The 19253-nt window shown below is 36.1% G+C and overlaps 1 protein-coding gene across 2 annotated transcripts in view; it reads right to left on the bottom strand.

Annotated features, from left to right (window-relative positions):
- Positions 1 to 2661: 2661 nt before the first annotated feature.
- GABRB3 (gamma-aminobutyric acid type A receptor subunit beta3) overlaps positions 2662 to 19253 on the bottom strand; it is a 682386-nt gene continuing 665794 nt past the window's right edge. For both annotated transcript variants that reach the window (XM_073614636.1, XM_073614637.1), the window contains 2 exons: positions 16966 to 17210; positions 2662 to 7815 (listed from right to left, as the gene is read on the bottom strand). In XM_073614636.1, the coding sequence (XP_073470737.1) occupies positions 7465 to 7815; positions 16966 to 17210 (596 nt within the window). In that variant the 3' untranslated portion in view covers positions 2662 to 7464. The remainder of the gene's footprint in view (positions 7816 to 16965; positions 17211 to 19253) is intronic.

Raw genomic sequence — 19253 nt, 5'->3', positions numbered from 1 at the left:
CCTTCACCCCTCTTCCTTCCGGGCAGTGGACTCCGGCTCTGTGACTGGCCAGAGTTGCGTCACGTCACTCTGGCGCATGCGCATGGGAGATGGTGGTCACGGCATGGGCCCTTTAGAAACAGCACGATCTTGCCCTTTCTTCAGTGCGCATGCACCGATGTTGGCACAAGCATATATGGTAGATATCTCCTAAACCATGCAGGTTTAGGAGATATTTCCAGTACCTACAGGTAAGCCTTATTATAGGCCTACCTATAGGGAAAAGTGGTATGTAAGGGTTTAAAACAACTACTATAAAGACGTACCCAGTGAAATGTTTTTGTATTCAATTTTTTAATTTTTTTATTTTTTAAAAATATGGAGGGTAGGTTAGGGAGAAATGTAGAGGAAAGAGAAAAAAGTAATAGGGCGAAAAGAAAGAGAAAAGGATAAACAGGAAAAGGTGATGGTGGTGGGGTGGGGGTGAGGAAATCAGACTTGTGCTTGGACCCTCCATTGGTCATTTGGTCAGCAATGATGCATCAAAATGTGCAGGCAAATAGTGGATAATCCAGGGATCCCAGATTTTTGTGGACATTTGGAATTTTGTTAAAATGACATATGTATTGGTGTATTTACCTTAGTTCTTTGAATATAATGGTAGTTTTCAGAGACTTCAGCAGTTGTTAGCTGCTATGAAAATGTGCAAGCTGTTTCAATACCATCAGTTTTTTTTTTTTTTATCAGGAGAGCTTCCCAAGGATCCACCTTGAGGAAGCATCCTAATAAGGTGGAAATAATATGATAAGTGAGGGTCTTCATGGCAGTTTAGCCTTGTGTGGATAAAGATGCCTGCATCCAAGCACCTTCTAAAACAAATGAAAGGCTATCCTGGGACTGTTTGGGCCATACATGCAAGTACTTGATACCAAAGTATTAGAAGCCTATAGTTTGTTTCAGTTGCATTAGTGTCATTTGATCATTTAGAGGTGACTTTTGTCTTATCAAGAGTTTCAGGAATGCAAGTATGTGTCAGAATAGTTTTCATGTGCAAAGGGTGATGCAAGTGTATACTAAATTTAAAATTTCTTTCACAATGTCTAAATGTGGGACATTGAACCACTAGATCTCAGTTATCCCAGATATATTTGAGAATTTTGTTTTGTAGTACTAGTAAAAAATGCGGGGAATAGGCACCAGAAACACATGGAAAAGGTAGAACACTTTAGGCAGAAAAGTAAAATTTTAATTGCAGCAACATGCTTTAGCCAAAAAAAGGATAGTAATTACATTCTAGCAGGGGTTTTTGCAAGTGTTGAATATTATAAACAGGAGGCTAGTTGGCTTCATACATTTTGTGGGAGCTAGTTAGCTTGATTTCTAAGTAGAGAAGATGATCAAGCATCTACTGGAATTCATAGGACCTTTGAAGAGTGTGAGTAAAGTCTGGAGGTAGGAAAACATCTAAGACTTTGCACTACTGCCTGTTTATATGGAGGCCAGAGATGGAAGCAATGCTATAAAGAAATGTAAGGACATTAGTAAGGGAAATTGTAGGATGAATAACTAACATTATAATATCTTCTGCTATTAAGGAGTGTTTGTTGTGGTAGCCCACGATATCTAAGCCCATAATGTTTGGTGTTGTGCAATCAATAGACTAGAGTCAGACAAAAAGAGCAACTGACAGGTGCCAGTAAGTATGTGGTTGAACAGAAGCCATTGTATATGAGAAATGCTTGTGGGGAGTGGCCCTGGACCCAGATGATGAAATAATTGTGAAAGTCCCATTTAGCATGCTATAAGAGAAGTAGCTCCAAGACAGCAAATAAAATATTTTTTTTTATCAAGAAAAGTAACATTAAGGCCATTCTTCTGGTGGTTTCGATTTTCACATCAATCTTTGTAAATCATTAAATCAGTCATGCATGAAAATTAAGAAGACATCAGTTTTTTTTTAACTGAAACTAGCATGTACCCCTCAAATTAACAATGTGGAATGAGATTATTGCATGAATCCATTATCATAAACCTGTTTTTTATATGTCATTTCACTGTTTTATATGGTATTATCTTATCCGACCACATGATCCATTTTCTTACCAATTTGACTACACAATGTAAAGAAAAGTATTACTTATGCAAAAACAAAGTAATGCTGTTGTGGGTTAAAAACTATTGTGCCTCTCATAAATGGTTCACAACATGGCAACAGACAGAAGGCCTCCCAGCAGCTTTATGTCACTATTGCAAAAAAAGCAAAAGGGCCTAATGAAACTAAGGATGCTAGAAGTGAACTGAAAACTGTTTATAACTACCATAGTTTATTTTTATCCAATCCAGTTTGTCAAATGAACAGTTGTGTCAACTGCCATTTAAACTTGTGAGCTAGTTTAACTATTGTGATTTTGATAGTCTCTTTTTATAATTTATGTTTTAGTATACAGTATATTTATTTTTAACATAGCGGATTGTCCATTATATTTGTAAAAACAACCATCAATGAAGGGGAAACACTTTCTGTTTATCGTCATCATATCATAAAAGTGTATTCAGTCACATTCAGTAAGAATGTAGTAAAATTAGCATCATCAAAGTACAGTAAACCATTGCATCTAATCAGAATATATATTTTACATATCTGACTACACTAAATTGGGATGCAATTAGTTTCTCTGGGCTAATAAACTTTGTACTGCTTTGGTGAACCAAACACAAAATGAAAGCATAATATATATCTATTATTACTTGCACTGTTTTACCCTCTGTAATGTTTTATATTAAAATATATGCCAATTAACAAAAACATCATTACAAATGACACAGTTTTATACACAGTCTTTTTAATTTTATAAAAGATCATTCAACTGTATATTAATCATAATTTATGTTTTCTTACTGAAAACCAAAGAAAAGAAAAATAAATCTACTAAATTGGATACTTTATAATGCAAAGTCTTTACAGTGAAATATATAGCGTAATGATTAACAAAAAGAATATTCTGCAAAACAAATCAAAACTCATCCATACCTGATAACTTTTCTTTCTTGAGAACCTTTAATGTGTAACTTATCTCTGTCGCAGCAATATGAAGGAACAACATGGATTTTAAAGATATGATCCAACATTGATTAGTAATGGAAGCATTGCTGCAATCTTGTTAGTTTAACATTATTATCTAACAAAAAAAATACCATATGCTAAAACGTAAGTAAACTTCTTGGTGTAGATCAACAAATACCAATATGCCTTACTATAAGGCTACTATGGCATAGCTAGGAGTTTTAAAGCTGCTCTAGGGTTTATTCACTGGGATTTACTAAAGGCAATACGCTGTTCACTTTGCAAGAGAAATTTCCCGTAGCTTAGTGAATTAAGTGAAGCTCTGCTGACTTCCATCATCCAATAATATGCAAGCAAAATGCCTATCTTTTAAATTGCATGTGATTGGGTATTCTTTGCAAGAATAATTTTCACTGCATTCACTAAACTAAGGAAAAACTGTCATGCAATGTAAAAAGTCTCTTGCAAAGTGAACAACCTATTTGAGAGGGCAAAATCTGGTGCAGCTGTGCATGGTAGCCAATCAGCTTCTAACTTCAGCTTGTTCAATTAGGACTGAAGGGAAAGCCATTCGAGATGAGCACATTAGTCTTCCATCCATGGCATAGCCAGGGTTCAGGTGAAGATGCAAGCACAGCTGGTCTGCAGATACACAATTAAAAGAAATCTGTAATTTGCTGCAACACTTCAACTTATTGATCCTTCATTCAAAAGACACCACAGACAGTGCGGGGTACAATAAAAGTTTACGCGTTTTACGCTGTGACTATCACTTAGTCATAACCTCATAAAGGATGTGCGTGAAGGATCAATAAAGGTGAAGTGTTTGCAGCAAATTCCTGATTTCTTTTGATTGTTCAATTAAACTTTGAAAAAAAACTGGTTTATATGCAGAGCTGTACTAGATGTTGTACTCTCCAGTTTTAGTAAATTAACCCCAACTGCATTCTGCACTGCTTTATATATTATATTAAGAGTTTCTCTATTTTCCAACTGTATTGTAATGTTAAGTGTTGTATTAAAGACTGTTTACAGAATTTTGTTAGCATCTGAGCCACCCAACCCTCCTACACTTATCTCTCAAGACTAGTAGTAATGTAGTAGGTGCATCTTTCTTGTGTTTTGGTCCATTCATTGCAGTTTTTAAAAAGTACAACAACTCAACTCTATTTAATGCCCATATCCACAAATACATATAATAATTTTCAGGTACAGGGTTTCTGCTTTTTTTTTACCACTGGATATATTACAATTTCTTAAATTATTCTAAACAGAATTTAAACTATGTACCTGTTGCTGTTTCTTTAAATTGTGGCATTTTTCTGCACAAATGTTCAAATTAAATTATTAACTATAAGTGTTCCAAATTTGTAGGTTTGTCTTAAAACTGACAATCTACACTTCAAAGGTCAAATAACCAGACAGATAAATGTATTGTTTATATTATTATTGAAGGTACTATGAGAATCAAGATGATTCAGTTTTGATTCGGTTGTATGGATTAACATCAACATACCTATGACTATCACTAGCTTAATTTGCTTATAGTTTAGAAGAGAATAGGAAATGTAAACCAAGCCCATATGTATAATATTGATGTGCTTAAAATAACTATACAATTGACTTGATTCCTAATATTAATACTATATTTTATTTCTGGATAAACAATTTATATAACTATTTTTTTGCAGTCCTTAAAGTTAAAATTTAGCCATGTTGGAACACACCTTTAAAAAACAGCAAAAACATTCAGCAAAATTCAAAGTATAATTAAACAAAATATTTTTTTTCACTTAAACAACAAAGAACACTAATTGTATTGGATGTCAGTGATATAAATGTGGCTTAGAAAAAATATATATTATCTTCTCTTTAGAAATAGCTTAGATTAGATAAAAAGTAAATAATATTAACGTTTCAGAAATTGATGCAGCTTAATCACCAGTTAAAAAAACAAAATACTTTTTTTGTAGCTAGGGAATGTGAAATGTTTTAAATAAAGCAAACCAATGTTCTGTGGTGGATGTATTTGCATATTAAAGAAATCAGTCATTTAAAGTAGATAATATTGTGCTCTAAAGTATTATTGGTGATTGTACCGTGCTACAGATTACAGGGCCTCATTAATCTAAATGTATAAAGAACATAGAGAAGTGGCTAAATATGCTAGTACTATAATTTGAAATAAGAATGTAAAAAAAAATATATATATATGACAAGTCATGCTGTCACAATAGCAAGCACAAAAATAATACATCAATAAATTATATGTAGATATGCATTCTATGCAAATATATCGTATTGTTACATGCAGTGTAATGCTCAAAGAAGTGATCATATTTGTTTATACTAAAATACATAAGAAATAATATAGCAAATATCCTGAGATGCATTTATAGTATTTAACTATTTGGATTAAATCTGCTTAAAAACTCTGCAGACAGAACAGTTTGTGCCACCATAGGCACTTACCACTTGTTCATTTTTAATGTGGGGTGCACCAATAACCCTTCTTCAAATTCACTTTGAGGTTTATTGGATTATACTAATGGATATAGTGACTGCTTAATATTGCCCATGGTGTTCTTGGAGGTAATTTATGAACCAAAATTTAGTGTAAACTCTTGCGGGAAAATATTGTTACATACTGTATGTACTGTATTTATATTGGAAGCCATTGTGACTATTTTATGAAATCTATTATATAGCTGCCTCTTAGGTTTACAAAATAATGGCTTCCTATAATCTAACTGCTATATAAATAACACTTGGCATAAAGTCTCAGTTTTAACAGCTAAGCCTAAACCTAATGGATTTATATTTTAACTGATGGCCAACTCTGGGACAATTGACAGTAAGACTGTCAAGAGTGTGATATGACGTGCTTCATTTAATTACAAAAGGGGCACGAAACATCAGTACAAAATTTTCAGTAGACAAATTTAAAAAAAGTGTTCACTGAGAATTTTTATGACAGGCTTTGACTTAACTGGAAATTGTTCTCTAGCAGGTTTGTGACTTTCTTTTACTCTGCTGGATGCAAGATCTCTGTCATTTACTGATGATGTGTACTCTAAACTTCTTCACTAACTCACAGGTAGGCATAGAGGAGTAACAAGAAGGATTAGTACATCTGAAATATAAAGCTCTCCAAATGAGCAGATTGCTCCTTTTGGAATACAGCAGGACATGGATATTGAAAAGAAGACTGGGACAATAACAGACATTTTGCAGACACCGTTGCCTCCCCTCTTGGTAATAAGCTGGAGGACTTAGCTGTAAGTCTAGGATATGGAAATGGGGTATTTCCTACCCTACAATATATGACAGTACAAAAAATGTTCATGTATCGTCTTGAAGTCAAACTTCTTAGGCTTTACAGAAGCTAATTCAGGTCATATGAACATTTTATCAGATGCCGGCAGGGGTATTCTCATGACAGGTGTAACTGGAAGACTTTGGGATGAAGTCTGAGCACACTGCAGAGAAGATCGTTTATGACTTAACATATGAATATTTGCAATGTTATTTTGTGTGTCAAACAAAAAAAATTACTATTTTCCTTGATCAAAAGTATTTCAGAAAAAACACCTTATTGGATATTAAATGTTTTAACATTTTCTTTAAAAATAGGCACAATGGCACATAAATATGCGATTCAAGAGAATATTCTGTTTGTTTCATAAATAACCCAACTTCATTATATAACCTGGAGAATAAATTATTAGAATATTTAAGTGATTTATAGGACTGGCCTGCTGGAAATATACTATTATACATAATATTTACGACATTCACCAGGAAATCCATCAATTTGTTTAGGGTCAGTGCTTTAAAATGGATTCCCATATGCTGTTGATATGAATAATTACTGCATTTTTCCGATGCGTCTTAATACAATTGTCAGTGCCAGGTGTAATCATAATGAATGACAATAAAATGACAAATGAAAATAAAAGAAACATAAGCATAACAAGATGACCCTTAATGAGAATTGTACTCCAAAAATGTCCTTAATGAACAGCATTAGTCAATGAAGCACAGTGCAGTCCTTTTGCTGACTACATTGGCAGTTCTATTTAAAAATAAATAGAAAAACTGATGGTGTTATAATCCCCTTACTGAAATGTCAGAAATTAAACATGTGTCTGAAACAGTATTTCAAAAGTCCCAAAGGCATATCCTTCTTTCAAGGAAGATCTGCATTGTTCAAAGCTTAAAAACTGTCCATATGTCTTGTTCTTGAAAAATTGTCCAAGTCATGTAATATGCTTACTCTTTTTATATGAACATGTGCCAGCACAAAGGTGAACGTGTGCATACATTCATGTCAGTACAGTGTATGCACATGAAAACTTCCTTCTTCCATTGCATACAGTGAACAAACTTGATATTTGTTGACTATGTCATGGCATAGTTTGTCAGTTGACATAGTATAACCAGTAAATTAGGTTGAAAAGTGAAAAAGTGATTGGAAAGATCATCCTTGACCACCTGTCTATAGCATTCACATCTGTTAGGTCTGGGATTTTAATTTTTAGTTGCGAAGATCTCCTCCTCAGATGATTTTTCTTGCCATGTGGTGCAGTTCTGTCCATTGTGCGCCGACCAAGTCCATCTCGAGTCACACTTTGCTTTCTATACTGAATCCCTGAGTTATCAAAAGATGTTGCTGAATTCCTGGAATCTGTGATGCTTGTTGTAATTTCATTTCCAGTGACTTCATTATGTATTTCAAGAGTTGTTAGCAGTATGTTCCCATGTGCATCCACCTATTCAAAAAATACAGCTGAATTAGTGTCAGTGATGTATTAACAATACTAAGTCAAACAGACTTAACCTTTGCGAGTTTTCCACCGCTGTTGAAAATCATCAAATGCCAAATTGCTTTTTTATGACATTTTTTAATGAAACCTGCGTAACAATAAGGTATTGTTTTACATTACAACAAACTGAGATCACTTTGTGTAGTAACATTATTGAGTCCTCACACAGTTCTGGCACCCACCTCCCAAAAAACAGAGGGTACAGTCCACCAAGCTAGTGTTATTTACACCAGCTTGGTAGACTGTATGTACATGAAGACTTAACACCAGTGCTAAAGTTACAAGTATAGAGGAGGCTTTATATCAGGTTTCAAAGACCTGTGAAGAAAGAACGTGCTGTGGCAGAGCGGACTTCTGAATTTTGTAATACAAAGGCTGTTGGATAGTGTGACATGTTTAACCTCAAATGGAGCCTATCAGGATGAATCTTATCTGTCCCAGGCAAGGCCTCTACTTTAGACTACTACTGGATAACTACTATGATCAATGCAACATCATTCATTGTGAATGCCTTGCCCCAAATGTGCTTGCCCCAAAACTAGCATCTCTTTCTGCATTGTAAGTCTCCAACGCCAGATAAAAGCTTCATATCAGAGTTGTCCAGACAAGTACCCTGTATAGCATATCCTGGTAACTAATTATATTTGTAATGTTTATTGTAAAACTAATTCTAATATATACACATTAAAACATTGGTTTAAAATGAATACAATGAACAATAACATTATTAAAGTAATTTGACAAAAGCATGATTGCAGGGCTAATTGACTGAAGAAGTTAATAAGTAATAAGTATATATATAAGGCAAAACCATATTCACTTTAAATACCCAATCACGTGCATGAGAAAATTAGAATACAGGATTTTGCTAGCACATAATAGTAGGAAAGTAAAAATGTATACCATTTTTGTGGCTAACTGAATGATATCATTGTGTGGCTAACTGCGTGTATTTCGAAATGAAAGATTTAGAAAACATGTATTTCTTTCTTCAGGAATGGTTTTTGGTTTATTAACAGCTTCAGCCCCGGAAGATTTTACCACTTTCCTGACCAGAGCACTTTTTGCGATTCGGCACTGCGTCATTTTAACAATTGCGCGGCCGTGCGACGTTGCACCCAAACAAAATTGACGTGCTTTTTTCCCACAAATAGAGCTTTCTTTTGGTGGTATTTGATCACCTCTGCGGTTTTTATTTTTTGCGCTATAAACAAAAAAAGCGTCAATTTTGAAAAAAACGCAATATTTTTTACTTTTTGCTATAATAAATACCCCCCAAAAATATATAAAAAAACATTTTTTTTTCCTCAGTTTAGGCCAATATGTATTCTTCTACATATTTTTAGTAAAAAAAAAATTGCAATAAGCGTATATGGATTGGTTTGCGCAAAAGTTATAGCGTCTACAAAATAGGGGATAGTTTTATGGCTTTTTTATTATAAAATTTTTACTAGTAATGGCGGCGATCTGCAATTTTTAATCGGGACAGTAACATTATGGCGGACACGTCGGACAATTTTGACACATTTTTGGGACCATTGGCATTTTTACAGCGATCAGTGCTATAAAATTGCATTGATTACTGTAAAAATGTCACTGGCAGTGAAGTGGTTAACCACTAAGGGGCAGTGAAGGGGTTAAGTGTGTCCTCGTGTGTGTTCTAACTGAAGGGGGATGGGACTGTGCAGGGGAGATGACAGATCACTGTTCATACTCTGTATGAACAGACGATCTGTCTGTTCTCCCTTCAGAGAACTGGAAAGTGTGTGTTTACACACACAGATCCCGGTTCTCGGTGTGCCCCGAGCGATCGCAGGAGCCCGGCGGTAATCGAGACCGCCAAGCACTCACAACGGCCCCTTGGGCAAGCAGGGAGCATGCGCCCAGGCCTCCGGCGGTGTGCACGTGCCCCCTAGTTGCCCTCTATGTTACTGACGCGACATGACGACAATTCGCGCAGCTGAGCCATGTTGCCACAGTACAACTGCAGCGGCTGGTCGGCAAGTGGTTAAAGTGAACATAGCCTTACCTTATTCACTAAGCTTAGTGAACACACCCTTTCTAAACTGAACATTCATTTTGATTTGCTTTAAACAGCATTTTACTCCTTTAGTAAATCAACTCAGCTAAGTACATAAAGTAATATATAAAGTACTTGTACTATAACTATGGCTGCTAAGTACATATATTTTACATTATCTTGGTTCAACAAAATATCTAGTGTGGTACAGAATGAGAGAAATCTTTTGCACATTATAATGTGGCGCATTTTGGGAGAAGCAAGAGGTGTATGGTCCATTACGGTAGAAGTTTGTGGAATATTATGGTAGAAGTCTGTGGCACATTATGGGTGAAAGCTGTGGTAAACTATGGGAGAAATCTGCAATACATTATGAGAGAAGTCTGTTGCACACTGTGGCAGACATCTATGGCACATTAGCACAGTCTGTGGTACATTATGGGAAAAGCTTATGGTCCATTATTGGAGAAGACTGTAGTACACCATATTCGAAGTCAGTGGCACATTTTGGGAAACATCTGTGGTACATTATAGAAGTCAGTGACATATTATGGGAGATGTCTGTGGCACATTATTGAAGATATCTGTGTTACAATATGGAAGATGTCCATGGTGTATTATGGAAGAAGTCTGTGATACAGTGTGGGAGAAGTCTGTGGTACATTGTAGGAAAAGTCAGTAGTACATTACAGAAGTCAGTGGCATATTATGGGAGATGTCTGTTGTACAGTATGGGAGAAGTCTGTGGTAAATTGTGGGGCAAAGTCTGTGATGCATTATAGAAGTCAGTGGCACATCATGGGAGATGTCTTTGGTACAGTATGGAAGTCTGTGGTACAATATACAATGTTGTAGAAATCAGTGCCACATTATGAGAGAAGTCTGTGGCACATTAATTGACTAAACATTTTGATATAGAACAGCTGACTTTACTATTTGCATATTTTTCATTATTAATGTTTGTGTTATTTCGAACTTAAAAATGAATCTACAAAAATAATTCCAGATTGTTCCCTAATATATGTCCCTCTGCCTATTTGTTCTATCAGGTGCCTGTGAGGAGAGAAGAACATTAAAGTGGAGCTCCACCCAAAAGGGGAAGCTCTGCTTGTTTGCTTCCTCCCCCCTCCACTGCCACATTAGGCACCTTACAGGGGAGGGGGAGTGGGTACCTGTTTTTGACAGGTACTTGTCCCCACTTCCGGGTGACCTCATGGCGGCGAGGTCCCCTGAAAGTTAAGCCCCTCTCCTCCTTCCCCCCACCTCCGGGCCATTTATAAAGTGCATTGCACTTCGCGCATGTGCAGTAGGTATCCGGCAGTAAAACTGCAAGACTTCACTGCCAGTTTTCCTTACAAGGAATGGCAGCGGCAGCACCAGAGAGTTGATTAAAACATTGGCTGGGGTACTGAAATTGGGGGGATCCCTGGACAGGTAGGTGTCCTAATATTAAAAGTCAGCAGCTACAAAATTTGTACTATTAATTTTTTGGTAGGGGTACAAGAGCTACACTTTAAACTATTTGAGATAGCTAGGGAGATATGAAATAATGCACTATTAGAAAAAAAAGAACTTTAAAGCAGAATGCAGAATGCCAAGAATTTTATTTTTATTTTTTAATACAGTAGCAAAGGTGTCTAGGCTCTGTCAAGTTTTTCTTACTTTCCTTGTCCCTATCAGGGAAATTTCCCCATACTGGCCTAGTGACAAAAGGAAATCACATTAATATCAGACAACAATTAAACTTGAACGTGGTTCTAAACCTTCACCATTCTAATAGCACACGTTCTTTTGCTGCTGCTCATGTACATTTCAGAGAGATTTATTTCAGTTCCTGAGTCTAAGTAATACAGCAAGTCAAAGAAAAACTCCACAATAGAAATTCAGACAGCAATAAAAACCTCACAGAGCCTCTGACCTTTCCTTATTCTATACAACATTTTTGGAGTTCTACTGCCTCATCCACCTTTTTTGCAAAGATTTTTGAAAAGATTTTTTGGTGACCTGGAATTTGTATTGGGTCATATACATATGACAGGTGCTTTCAGATTAGGGATGAGCCAAGCTGCTCTGAGGAAGATCTGGCCAACTTTAAAAAAGTTTGGATGCCAAACCTAAACCCTCTTGAAATGAATGGGAGTTGAATATGTCTAATTAATTTTCTTTAGTTAATAGGCAAGGGTATGTCATAAAATAGCATGGGGGGCACTGCCCTGGGGAACTACCTGTGAAGGGGCACACCTCTGTGACATACAGAAAGTGCTGCAGCAGCTCTGACAACTACAAAGGAAAGAAAAAGCACACAGACTCTTCCAATGGTCTGCTATGTATTTTGGGGGACCTTTGAAGGGATCTGCATGCTGTTTTTTTCTTTGTAAATTAAATTTTTGCTGTTGCACATTCTATAGCAAGAATATTAATAAAAAAAATATTTTTGTAAAATCTCCCCAAAATACATACCAGACTCTTCACACACAAAAAAGGAAAAAAAAGCATAATGCCCCCCCAGGCATTAACCTCCTTAGCGGTATTCCCGAGTGTGGCTCGGGGTGAATTTTCAGTACCAAAAGCAGTAACCCCGAGCCACACTCAGGATCGCATCGCAGGATCCAGGCAAAGTTACTTACCTTGTCCCCAGGATCCTGCGATGTCTCCCCACTGTGTGTGTGAGCTGTGTCCTCCGCCGGATCTATCACAGTGCCGAGCTCCGTTCCCTGCGGGCGTTAAAACGCACGGGGATGGAGCACGGCGCCAAATTCAAAAAGCAAAAAACACATTACACATACAGTACATTTTAATCTTACAGATTGCATTACTGTATCAAATAATTTCACATCCCGTTTGTCCCTAGTGGTTTGTCCAATGTCCTGCATGCAGTTTTATATTATAAATACTGTTCTTTCTGTCTGGAAACTGGAGATTGGCCATAGCAACCAAAAAGTGTCCCTTTACATCAAAAGCGATTTTAGACCAGCTAGAAAACATCAATAATAAATTAGAATCACTTGCAGAATTGAGCGATAGTGATTTGTGGAGAGATCCATCATCAAACACTGAAAGTAATGACAGCGACAATTCCGCAACTGAGCAAATTTCAGTGTTTTTGATTTGATTACATTATTGAATAATTTTTATTATTATTATATTATTATTTCTTATAATTATTTATAGTTATTTATTATATTATAATTTATGATTTTGTGTTTCAAACTTTATCATACCCGGGCTGTCTACTAGACTCTTGTTTAGAGAGATTTAAGTGAGTTATTCCTAAGAATTACAGGCCTACAATATAAAACGCCAAATTTCCATGCAAAACATTGTACCGCTTTGAGCATCAAAAATCAGAAATAATCATACCGCCATGGAGGTTAAGCCCCCCAGGAAATTCATATTAGACCTTGACCTGGTATGGATTTTAAAAGTAATCTCTATGCAAAAAAAAAAAAAAGAGTGTGAGATCCAGCCTAAAAAAAAACATACCAGACCATTAATCTGACCATGATGCCCGCCGCCCTCCGACTCGCTGAAAAATAAAAAAGCAGTGACCCGTCATATACAGTATTACCGACCTCAATGCTACACATGGTTCCCCAAGCTGTCATTAGCTATATAAGCAAAGGGACAGGGATAGTGGCGACATCATTGCAATGTAAATACAATATTATTGCCCAAATATGGCTATGTGATCATTTACAGGCAATGATGTAACCCCCTTTGATTCTTGCCAACTTGCTTATATAGCTTGGGATTTCAGGCCACATAGGTGAATAGTCTGGGTAATGTTAGTGTTTGGTAAGGACATTGCACATGCAAGCACTGCTTGCTTCCTTGGCAACTATTGACAGCCGGAAGCTGTCACATTTAGCTATGCTGAATGCTCTAAATGTAGGTTTTGACCACATATTGAGCTCATATCTATTCCAGATATTCCAGACATTGTTCTCAGCCTTGACCCAGTAAGGAGGAAGATGACATTCCCTTTAAGATGATAGGGTGCTGGACTAAAAAAACAACCAATGTATTTCAATGATGTGGAAAGATAGTAATTTATTTACAGTATCTCCCAAAAGTGAGTACACCCCTCACATTTTTGTAAATATTTTATTACTAGATTTAGCACACCTGCTTCCCATTCACACCTGAGACCTTGTAACACTAACGAGTCAGATGACACTGAGGAGGGAAAATGGCTAATTGGGCCCAATTTGGACATTTTCACTTAGGGGTGTACTCACTTTTGTTGCCAGAGGTTTAGACATTAATGGCTGTGTGTTGAGTTATTTTGAGGGGACAGCAAATGTACACCGTTATACAAGCTGTACACTCACTAATTTATATTGTAGCAAAGTGTAATTTCTTCAGTGTTGTCACATGAAAAGATAGAATAAAATATTTACAAAAATGTGAGGGTGTACTCACTTTTGTGAGATATATATACACACAAATGGAGAGACTTTATATGTTTCTGATACAACGTATACATGATCTTGTCAATGTTTTACATAATTTCTTTTTTTATTATTTTGATAATTAACCTTTGTTACAGTTCAGGATTAGGTGGGACACAATATGATCAGACAGGAAGGCATACCTATTTTCCTAGCCTACTCCTGTTCAATGAGTGTGGAATTTAGTTCCTGGGCTTATCTGCTGAGTTTACAATGCTGACAAAAGTGTCAGACCTGAGTAAGCCAGGCATAAAGTATATGTTATTTCTCTTTCCTATCAGACTGGAACTGATTAAATAAATGTTCCAACAATATTATTATTAAATGATGGAACTAGCATCATATGGCAAAGTGCATAAAAGCATTGCCTTGTTGATGAAATTGAAATTCTACTCAAGTGTTAATTCTGTTTACTGCTGCAAAATGTATACGTTTGAATTTTCCTGTGAACATTATTATTTCCAAGGATCTGGGCTGCTCAAATTATTTTCACACTATCGTCTCAGTCAATATCTTGAAAACTTTAACACACCACCAATGTAAGCAATATAAGAAACATATTAATCCCACACATTTTTTTTCCCTGTATTAAGCTGTTCCGGTCAATTTAAGCCAATCAGAGACCAGGTTACAGCAGTACTATGATTGCATTAACTCATTTACATAAGCTACAACCATGGCCAGGTTGTCAGCCAGAACCAAGGTCCAAAGCTGTGGCCCTTATAACTGATTCTTGAACGTATCCTTCTTTCTTTACTGTATATATGTAGAAGCTACTATTTGTCAGAGATGGATCAGGAATTGACAGCCACAGTGGGTATGGATGATGACAATTGAACTGCTATTATAGATCCACACGTTGATAATGCCACCTTTATGAAAAGTGATCTTTTAATAGTGCATCAGAGACTAGAGCAGTCTAGTAATACTGTTACATAGAGCAGCATCTCTTCCAAACAAACTTTTTAATTGAAAAAGTTAAATACATTTAAAAAACTAACAAAAAAAAGTAAGTGATCTGGGTAGGAGGAGGGGTGGAGAGGAGGGACTTTTCTTTTGAGGGTGAAGATCCATTTTAAGTGATACCTCTTATAGAATTAAATTGCTCATACATGAAACACTTACAAAATACACTCTATTTCTTCAATATTTTGCCTTAATGTAACTCAGACATCAGGCAGTAAAAGTTAAACCAGCAGACGTCTGTAAACAAAACTTTGCTTTTTTGAAGAGCTCTGGGCATTCTGTCCTTCAAGAAAGTAAAAGTTTTAACACACCAGAAGTGAGAAGTGAGCTTTATTCCTTTACAGGGGCTTCTTGTTTAATTGTTTCCCCCTGGTGACATGGTAGCTTAAAGTAGCCTTCCTTTCTATTTCACAGGGAGGACATTTTGAAGTTACCCAAAAATATAACACCTGTCTATATCTCTGCCTATATCTCTCCTGTCTTTTGAAGACATCTTATTGTCAACAAACACATGGGGGGGGGGGGGGGGGGGCTTGTGTCCTGTAATGTCATCACACCTGCCGGTGTACAACATTGGGGCGTTTTGTGCTTTTCATGCTGAGATGTTTGTGAGTACCTTTTTATCCCTAATAAATAATTTATTTTATTAGGAATAAATATTTAGCAATATTACTCCATGGCATTTTGCTTTGTTTCTCCCTTTTATCTCTGAGGAGAGTGGTGCATTCTATCCATTGTCGTACTTCTACGTGAGTGGAGGAGATTTAATGTGGAGAGGTGCAGTGAATCCAGAGGGATTCAGTTCACTTGTTAAAGGGCATTTGATCTCTTATTAATATAGAGATAAAAAATTTTCAGTTAGGAGTTGGAACTTCTGGAGGTCTGGTGTTCTTGGAGCATTGTGCATTGAAATGTACATAGTTTCAAATATTGCTTATGATTATAAATTTGGACTTATAGAATGAGTACAAGAATTAGGTGATGTTTTGTTACACTCACTTTTATTTATAAGTTTAAAGGAGATTGTGGAAATTTTTTGAGTATTATTACCATAAATATAGCAGCTGCAATAGGTTGCACCACAAAGCTATATAAATACAAAATGTGTGGATACTTTTACCTATGTAGGTGTAATTTTTTGTAGCGCTTTCATCTATTGAATATATTTGTTTGCTTTAGACATAATGGCCCTGTAATGCATTCTGGGAAATTCTGCCCTGTAGAAACACAGTCGTGGCAATTGTACCTAGAGTATCTAAAGTGGAACTTCACTCACAATGGGAAGTTCTGCTTTTCCACCTCCTCTCCTCCTCCTCTAACACCTTTGGCGAGTAGGTACCTTGTTTTTATAGGTACCTGCTCCTTCTGCTCGGATTGCCTAGGCAATCTGAATGGAAGTTTGACCCCTTCCCCTTGCCCGCAGCTTTCTGGGACATGTCCCAGAAAGCTGCAGGACCGTTTACAAAGTTTAGCACAGCTTTGTTTTAAAAGTCAGCAGCTACAGTAATTGAAGGTACTGACTTTTAATTTTTTTAGGGGGCCACTGAAGATCTGGGGCAGTCACATTCCTTCATTATTCCCATGACATCTTTGATTTATTTTATTTTGAATGACAAAAAGAAAAACAAACACTTGAGTATATAACAAAATATAACATACCCTATTGCTTTCAAACTTGGAGCGATCATTATTTGCCTTGGCTGTTTTCTCTGCTAGCCTCTTTTGCATTTGGGGTCCTCTTCCAAAGAAGATATAGTTAACAAAGGCATATTCCAGTAAGGCCAAGAACACAAATACAAAGCATCCCATCAAATACATGTCAATAGCTTTCACATATGGGATCTTAGGCAATGTCTCCCGTAGATGAGTATTGATGGTTGTCATAGTCAGGACAGTAGTAATTCCTAAATTCACAAGAAAAGTATTATTATTAATATTAGCTGACATATTGATTATGCACTATTGATGCAAAATACCTGGTTGTAACAGTGGATCTATAGCTATATAGTCAGGCACAGGTACCAAGTCATAAAGATTTCATAAAATATTAATATCAAAATACTCACAAAGATGATGAAATAGTAAATTAAATGTCAATTGGTAACATTGTTTGGATTCCACAACACAGAAATCATTTTATTTGTTTTTGGATGTCTGGTATTCTTTGTATCGCGCTATTAATAATTAAAGACAATAATGTTTTTTGACAGGCGATTTCATGGTGGTTTTGCAAGTACTTTGCTGTTAAAATGTAAGTGATAGGCAATGGGTTTTATTTATACATTTTACATGTTTTCAATATGTGATTTTAAAAAATGGGGCTGATACACAAACAATAGATAAAAGATTAGTAAAGCAGCTGCCAGAGCACCAAATTGAATAAAGTTTCCATGGAAGCAACCTACCTGATTGTTAGCCAACTGCTCCACTTTTGCTCCAGTTTATGCAAATAGAGGCAAAAACACTCACTAACAGAAACTGGAGTGAGGAGTACACAAAAGTGAACCTGCTACCCAGGGCAACCAATTAAGTGCCTAATCAGAAGAAAGAAACCTGACATGCATTTACTCCACTTTACTCTAGCTGTCATTGGCCCTTATTTTATTTTGTAGATTGCCATATCACCCACTCTGTAGGGCACATTTTAGAGTAATACAGTCAGCAAACTGCCTGGACTTTCATGAACAAATCAGTTTCTGTTTTTAAAAACGGATGATAAAAATAGCTAATTATTTTCTAAATAACATTTGAGGTTGATTTACTAAAACTGGAGAGTGCAAAATCTGGTGCAGCTCTGCATAGAAACCTATAAGCTTCCAGGTTTTTTGTTAAAGCTTAATTGAACAAACTGAAGTTAGAAGCTGATTGGCTACCATGCACAACTGCACCCAATTTTGCACTCTCCAGTTTTAGTAAATTAACTACACTTGTTTCAACACATCAGCTTATTATCTGTTTCTTTGTGTTGTTTGGTGTATGTAGTTAGCAGCAGCTGGTCTTCTTTAATAAAGCACACAAACCTTCAGTATGTCAGTTTTCAGTGTGCTCCAAGTGCCAAGCTTTATAATTATAGTAAAGCCATCCAAATACTAGTAGGTATTTATAAGGAAGTTAATGTGACAATCACCAACATTCACCACAGATGAATAAATCACTACATACAATAGGAAGATAAACCTATTGTAAGATAAACCTATTGTATGCAGTGAATGTTTGGTGAATGTCATAGCTTTAAATATACTCTTAGGTGATTCTTAAAAAACTTTTTTTTTTTAATTGAATTAAAAAATCCAGAACATTATTTAGAAGAAAGGAATTGGATGATTGTATTTATTTTCATTGTGTAGAAAAGAATCTGAACTTCTACTTAGAAAATTAGGGGTATATTTAAAAAGCAGTGAATGTGACATTCACTAAATATTCGCTACAGGGTTATCTTTATGATTCACTTGTTTTAGGCCTTATTCACATGGGTGTACTGATCACCCACTGTGCTGTCTTCTGCCCACTGGGCTGTCTTCACCCATGCCAGATGCACAGGTTCTGTGCATCCGCGTGCAGGCATTCCTATTCAAGACTATGGGTCATGGTCCCTATTTGACAGCTGTGCAGATGCGGATGCATGGCCCCAAATGCAGAGCATGTGCATTTTGGGCCACGCACCCGCACCCTGTGATTGATTTACCTGCAGTGAATGTGTGATGAATGACACATCCATTGCTTTATAATGATATGTCCCTTAACTTTCAGAAAAACATTTTATGCCAGGGCTAAAACTTAAATTTTTTGATGACTGTTATAAGAATTGAGTTTTGTATTTTCTAATAAGAGATCCCCTTGTGTTTGGCCATGTCTACTTTCAAATGTTATTCAAATATGTCAATATTTACACCAATATTAACATATGGCCTTTCAAAAAACATTTTTGGAAGCAAAAAATCTAATAC

Source organism: Aquarana catesbeiana, linkage group LG02 (assembly GCF_042186555.1).
Source record: "Aquarana catesbeiana isolate 2022-GZ linkage group LG02, ASM4218655v1, whole genome shotgun sequence".
Classification (NCBI taxonomy): Eukaryota; Metazoa; Chordata; class Amphibia; order Anura; family Ranidae; genus Aquarana; species Aquarana catesbeiana.
The sequence above is the reverse complement of the archived record's forward strand: the minus strand, read 5'-3'. Positions and strand labels throughout refer to the sequence as shown.